Source organism: Etheostoma cragini, chromosome 17 (genome assembly GCF_013103735.1).
Source record: "Etheostoma cragini isolate CJK2018 chromosome 17, CSU_Ecrag_1.0, whole genome shotgun sequence".
Lineage (NCBI taxonomy): Eukaryota > Metazoa > Chordata > Actinopteri > Perciformes > Percidae > Etheostoma > Etheostoma cragini.
The window spans coordinates 81,002-87,738 of NC_048423.1; the positions used below are offsets into that span (position 1 = coordinate 81,002).

The 6,737-nt window shown below is 42.4% G+C and overlaps 2 protein-coding genes across 4 annotated transcripts; one reads left to right on the forward strand and one right to left on the reverse strand.

The window, feature by feature from the left end:
* The first annotated feature begins 1,613 nt into the window (after positions 1-1,613).
* LOC117960625 lies at positions 1,614-2,841 on the forward strand. 2 transcript variants are annotated; one of them, XM_034898631.1, is made up of 2 exons: positions 1,614-2,198; positions 2,232-2,841. In XM_034898631.1, exons 1-2 carry the CDS (start codon positions 1,665-1,667, stop codon positions 2,517-2,519), a joined length of 822 nt encoding a protein of 273 aa, XP_034754522.1. In that variant the 5' UTR covers positions 1,614-1,664; the 3' UTR covers positions 2,520-2,841. The 2 variants fall into 2 exon arrangements, with proteins under 2 accessions (XP_034754522.1, XP_034754521.1); XM_034898630.1 differs by having other exon boundaries at positions 1,616-2,841.
* Positions 2,842-4,338: 1,497 nt separating this feature from the next.
* On the reverse strand, positions 4,339-5,633 carry LOC117960628 (SLAM family member 9-like). 2 transcript variants are annotated; one of them, XM_034898634.1, is made up of 2 exons: positions 4,970-5,633; positions 4,339-4,936 (listed from the first exon to the last, which is right to left on the reverse strand). In XM_034898634.1, exons 1-2 carry the CDS (start codon positions 5,510-5,512, stop codon positions 4,880-4,882), a joined length of 600 nt encoding a protein of 199 aa, XP_034754525.1. In that variant the 5' UTR covers positions 5,513-5,633; the 3' UTR covers positions 4,339-4,879. The 2 variants fall into 2 exon arrangements, with proteins under 2 accessions (XP_034754525.1, XP_034754524.1); XM_034898633.1 differs by having other exon boundaries at positions 4,339-5,632.
* Positions 5,634-6,737: the final 1,104 nt, after the last annotated feature.

Consider the following 6,737-nt stretch of genomic DNA (forward strand, 5'->3'; position numbering starts at 1 on the left):
TCATTTAACCCCCCCCTCCCTTCTCCATGGTTACCATGTCCCAAACAGCTGCACTGATGGGAACAATGTGACCTTGGGTGCTTAAGACCAGGATTATTTTAAATAATAATATTGGAAACTGGGCTTTTAATGAAGTTTTTGTTCCTTTTTCTAATGTTTTTGCTGCTTTTTCCACTATTTTTGTCTCTTTTCAGACTCTCTTCTAAATTCCATGCAGACAATACCTACGTTTTGATGTATAAATTGTCCATGACAAGTTAGAATTGTTGGAGCAAGTTAAACAGAAAGAAAAAAGATAATTTTTTTAGTCTCCCCACTCTGTCCTCTACTCTAGTTCTCAACATTCCACCACATACACACACATTGGAAAATCTATGACGATCTGAAAAAGGGACGATACGTAAACTGGGATTTGGGAGAAACCGTGGTTGATATCTGAACGCCCATTCAGCCGAATAAACGCCAAAGTCTTGTCTTCGGTTTAAACTTTTAATCATGTTTCTACGTTAAAGTATGGCGATACAGCCCGGTCCCAAAGAGGGGGAGTTTTGAGAGATGAGCAATTTCCCGAACATTTCCTATTCAAGTCAATGAGAAATGTTTTGCTGTTTTTTGCCGATTTTGGGAAAACCGCGTGGCAAATCTCTTAGAAAAGTCATAGCCCAGCATTCCCGATCATTACACACATGTTGATGTATTTTGTGTGCGCGTGTTGGCAACGCTCCGGGACTAGTAGCGGGACGAAAATCTGGCGGAAGAATAATATTAAGTATGGGCAATAATAGTCACTGCGCCGATTGCTGCTATTGCAGCACATCGGCACACTGAATAAAACAGGAAACAGAATATACAGACACTCAACGGGGAACACAAGACAGAGACTACCACACAAGACCGGGGAGGAAACTATGACACAAACACAAGGAGACAAGACAGGACCCAAAAAAACAAAGAAGGAGAAAAAGAAACCAAAGCAACCCCCCAAACCGTCACACACACTTCCACATTGCCTTGCTGTCTTTGTGAAATTGTACCAAGTATAATACATAATAATACCTACATTTGCAGTCCGTGTTAATGATTCTGTCATTTATTACATGTTTTTTTATTACTTTATTGTAGTACTTTACTTAGTGTAAAGTTCAAAAAGTATTATTGCTTATCGTACATCCCATATTAACAACACAGAAAGATAGAAAATAAGACTGTGTGTGTGTGTGTGTGTGTGTGTGTGTGTGTGTGTGTGTGTGTGTGTGTGTGTGTGTGTGTGTGTGTGTGTGTGTGTGTGTGTGTGTGTGTGTGTGTGTGTGTGTGTGTGTGTGTGTGTGCACGCCCATGCATAACTTTGTTATTATTTTTGCAGTCTGTGTTAATGATATCAATGTGAGGTGTTATACAATCTTTTTACCATATCATCAGTATTATGGATGTATAAGTATTATGATATGCAGACAAATTAGATTTTATTTTTATTTGCAGCAGTTTCATCTAGTTTACCACACTAATGTTCTGTTGTCTTTACCAAACGAAACCCACGGAAGAAGAAGAGGAAGGAAATGCTGAATTGTGGTCTCTCACCTCAGAGACGCGGAAGAACATAAGCTATAGATAGATGTTTTTTGGCTGGTTTGACAATCTTCCTCCTGGGTGTTGATCGGTGAACTATGGAGAAACTACCCGGGTTTTTGTTGCTGTTGGCGACGCTGAACGTCGCTCGAGCCCAGAACAAGTTAACCCCGAAATACTTCAAAGATGGCGGGGTGCTAACGTTGGAGCCGAGCCCTCGTCCTACTGGACCCATCACCAACCTCGTGTGGAAACTACAGGGGAACCTGGTAGCCGAGTGGTTCAAAGACAAAGACACGGGTCAAGAACTAGTTCCTTTGACTTATTACAGAACATTTAAAGGACGCGCTACCATGAATGTAACCACTGGACGGTTGGACATTATCAACATGACTAAAGCTGACACGGGGTTGTATTCAGTGGAAGTGAACAGCGTCGCCCAGAACGAGCGCTACGACGCCGTAATGATAAAAGAAGTCCCTGAGCCTGAGGTAGTGACACGGCAGTTGGTGTGTTCCTCCGCGTCGGACCTCTGCATGCTGACCTGTGCAGGGGACACCACGGGCGCTGGACCCGTCACCTACAGCTGGAGGAAGGGGGACGGAGGGTGGACGGACTCGGGAAAGGACCTGGACATCACTAAGAAGGAGACAGCAGAGGTGGAGACCTTCACCTGCCGGATACAGAACCCAGACAGCGCGAGAGAAAGTAGACCCAAAAGAAACCCGCTCTTTGAGAAGAAGTGTCCAGACCCCGAACGCTGGATTCAGTGTTTCGGGGTTGTTCGAGATCTTTGGAAATCGCGGTCATCCCGGGCGTCGTTGCTTACTTCATGTGGCGGAAACGAGAGACTATGGGGAGACCGATGTGTTCCTGTCGATGCAGAAAAGGGGATGAGGATCCAGTTTAAAGCTGCAAGCCCTGCAGAGGGAAAACCACGTGTTTTGCCATAAAATAAGAACCAAAACACCAAAGCAAGCTTTCTTATTTTGCTTATTTTGCTAGGCCTAAACCCTGAAACCAATCAGCTCTTCGATCTTGCTTTGACTTCCTAATTAACACAAATGAAGTTAATAACATAGACGTTGGTATTCAGATGTAATCACAGACGCTGTATATAAGAAACCAGTTAAATGTTGCCTGAGAGATTTGATATTCCTTTATTATGTATTGGGTGTAATTGCCTATACATTTTTGTACAATATCAATTACTCTAATGAAACTTTATGAATGCAGTCATTCTCTGAAGCAGACTGTTGAAATGATTCATAAAAAGAAAGGCCGGAGCTTAACACAGCAGGGACTATAACAATTTTAGATACATATAAGCAAGAATCAGGTTATTAAAAGTAAAAAATCGAATTTTGAAATTTATGAGTCAAGAAATACAATTCTGAAGTGGTGCACAGCCCAGACAAACTCTGCTTCCATAAACTGTATGTTCTACTTTATACTCCTTTATTCTTCAGTTTAATACTAATAACATTTGGACTGTCTTATTATCTGCTTGTTAGTCACAGTAAAGGACTTTAAATTGCACAAAGCTGTATGAAAAGAGCAAATAAAGATTGATTGATTGATTAATCGAGTGAGTGATTGAGTCATTTACAACCAACCCATGAACTAGCACCGGTCTTGTATTAACAATACATGAATCTAATAGGCTATAATAATAATAATAATAATAATAATAATAATAATAGAAGTGCCTACGCTTAGATAAGTAGGGATCTAAGCGTTATATGGAACCATTCATGTAATATTTGGATGAAACAATCCCAAATTTCTGAAACTTCCTAAAACCTGAAATTGGGGCAAAGTTGACTCCAGGACAACAGGAGGGTAAAACGTTCCTGTTAAAGTAGCTTCTGGATTGTTGCCTGTGTGTGTGTGTGTCTGTGTCTGTGTGTGTGTGTGTGTGTGTGTTATTAGCTCCGTCTCCAGCGCTCAGTCCAGGATCCAGAGGGCCAAGGACATGAAGGAAGAGGAGAAGCTGTACAGGTTCAACGGGGTCCTGTACCCGAGCCTCATGTGTCCCCGGGAGAACCTGGAGGCCCTGCAGACCATCGAGGCCAGAGGGGACGACGTCATGCTGGTGGCTTACCCCAAATGTGGTGAGACACTGAGACAATAGACAGAGAGACAACGCTCATTTAGAATAGTAACGTTTTTAACCCTCATGTTGTCCTCATGTTGTCTTCATGTTGCCCTCATGTTGCCTTCATGTTGCCCTCATGTTGCCCTCATGTTGCCCTCATGTTGCCTTCATGTTGTCCTCATGTTGTCCTCATGTTGCCTTCATGTTGTCCTCATGTTGTCCCCATGTTGTCCTCATGTTGCCCTCATGTTGCCCTCATGTTGCCCTCATGTTGCCTTCATGTTGTCTTCATGTTGTCCTGATGTTGTCTTCATGTTGCCCTCATGTTGCCTTCATGTTGTCCTCATGTTGTCCTCATGTCGTACTCATGTTGTCTTCATGTTGTCCTGATGTCTTCCTCATGTTGTCCTCATGTGTCACAAGGAGAATCTGGAGGCTCTGCAGACCATCAGGCCAGAGGGGACGACGTCCCCCCAAATGTGGTGAGACACTGAGATCTAATGAACATGTATTCAAGATTTTCAGAAAGAGTTTCGTCGGCGCTTTGTTGTGGAAGTTTCTGTTGCAGCAGTGTTTTTGAGAGTGAAACACAAATGAGAGTTGAGAAGGTCTTTCTATTTCCTTCTACCTGCAGGTATCGAGACAACAATCTCACACAGCACAGCAGCACGTTGTTATTAATTTATATGAATTGTACTGTATATTTATTGCTATACGTTTGTACATATTGTCATTTTTAATGTACTATGGACCTTGCATTTGAGTCCTGGATGAAGTTGTTATTATTATATTATTATTGGACACAAAAACATGCAAATAATAAGGTCCAGCTTGAGTAATACAAGGTTACTCTTATGTAATAATTGCACAAATTTTAAGTCACTTGGTTAGGACACTTAGGACAGACAAAGGTAAACACAAATAACAACTAACGCACAGAAATTATAGCAGTTTAATAATAAAAGGCAGCAAATTCATTTGTTTTTTGATAACATCTCAATTATGAATATGAGTCAAACTTATTAAACAAGATGAAACATCAGCGAAAATGTAAATACATCAAGCCTAAGCTGAACTTTGATATGTTGTTAATGAATGCAAAGCAAAGAAAGCAAAATAAGCCAAATAAGAAAGCTTGCTTTGGTGTTTTGGTTCTTATTTATGGCCAAACACGCGGTTTTCCCTCTGCAGGGCCTGCAGCTTCAAACTGGATCCTCACCCCCCCCTACTTTCTCTCGCGCTGACTGGGTTCTGGATCCGGCAGGTGAAGGTCTCCACCTCTGCTGTCTCCTCCTTGGTGATGTCCAGGTCCTTTCCCGGCTCCGTCCAGTCTCCGTCCCCCTTCCTCCAGCTGTAGGTGACGGGTCCAGCGTCTACGAGGACCGCAGGGTCCGCGTCACAGGTCAGCGTGCAGCCGTCAAAAGCGGAGGAACACACCAACGGCCGAATCACTACCCCAGGCTCGGGGACTTCTTTTATCATTATGGCGTTATCTCGGTCCTTCTGGACGACGCTGTTGACTTCCACTGAATACAGACCCATGTCAGCTTTAGTCATGTTGATAATGTCCAAACGTCCAGTGGTGACATTCATGGTTGTGCGTCCTTTAAATGTTCTGTAAAAAGTCAAAGGAACTACTTCTTCACCTGTGTCTTTGTTTTTGAACCACTCGGCTACCAGGTTTCCCTCAAGCATCCACACGAGGTTGGTGATGGGTCCAGTAGGACGAGGGCTCGGCTCCAACGTTAGCACCCCGCCATCTTTGAAGTATTTCGGGGTTAACTTGTACTGGGCGAATGCGACGTTCAGCATCGCGAACAGCAACAAAAACCCGGTTAGTTTCTCCATAGTGCACCGATCAACACCCAAGAGGAAGAATATCTGTTTTCAGACCAGCAAAACAACTTCGCAGTTGTGTTTTCCTCCTCTGTCCCTCCACCTAGTCCCGGGTCTTCCCCTCCTCTGTCCTGGGGGGGGAGGGGACCTACCACATGTCCTGATGTTTATTAAAAAACTTTAACTCTTTAGTAGGGTCCACAAACTCAACTAAAAAGGTATAAATATATAATATAAAGCTTTATTGCAGACACAGGTCCATATTACACACCATACAGTATGAAAAGTATGAGTTCAATGCTAAGTCGAGCGTGTGGACCATAATAATAGTATAACTATTGTTAATATATAGTGTACAGTCTATGGTGTGGACCCTCCTAAAAAGTTAAAGTTCTTTATAAAACATCAGGACATGTGGTAGCTCCCCCCCCCCCAGGACAGAGGAGGAAAACACAACTGCGAAGTTGTTTTTCTGGATATAGTCTTCAACATAGAACAGAATAGAAAGCCTTTATTGTCATTGTACACAACGAGACTGAAGCATTCCCTTTTCAGTGTTGACACAGTATTAAAAAAATACAACAATATAAAGTATCAAAATATAAAGTATAGGTAGTGCAGAGAAAAACGAAAGGGGGGGGGGGGAGACCTGGTGCACAGTCCTGAGTCCTGAGAGCAACTATATACATATATAAAACAGCTTTGAATACACATAGTGTGAAAGTAGTTACGTATTAACAAATGCATAATTTTGCACTGTAATGAAATAAAAAGGTTAAATACCAAATATTGCAGTTCATGAAACTGCAAAGTGATTGGTTTAAAGAAATACCCAAAAACGAGAGCATGTTGTCCTCCCGTCCCAGAATGTTGTGGACTAGACAGACCTGTCTGTGTGTGTGTGTGTGTGTGTGTGTGTGTGTGTGTGTGTGTGTGTGTGTGTGTGTGTGTGTGTGTGTGTGTGTGTGTGTCAGCAACGGCAATCATGAGCTTGTCCTCAGATTTAATGTTTTAGTAGGAACCAAAGTTTACATCGTATGTTTCTCCAGGATCAGCCAGCGCGAAGGACGTCTATATTCTGTTTGGCGGCTGGATGCATATGTATGTATGTACGTAGATGCATATTTGGGCTTGTTTCTAAAGTGTAGATGCATATTTAGGCTTGTTTCTAAAGTGTAGATCTTATTTGGGCTTGTTTCTAAAGTGTAGATATGTATTTGGGCTTGTTTCTAAAGTG

Bases quoted from the DNA above. Each gene is read 5' to 3' on its own strand.
- LOC117960625 (XM_034898630.1), top strand. From the start codon at position 1,665: ATGGAGAAACTACCCGGGTTTTTGTTGCTGTTGGCGACGCTGAACGTC.
- LOC117960628 (XM_034898633.1), bottom strand. From the start codon at position 5,512: ATGGAGAAACTAACCGGGTTTTTGTTGCTGTTCGCGATGCTGAACGTC.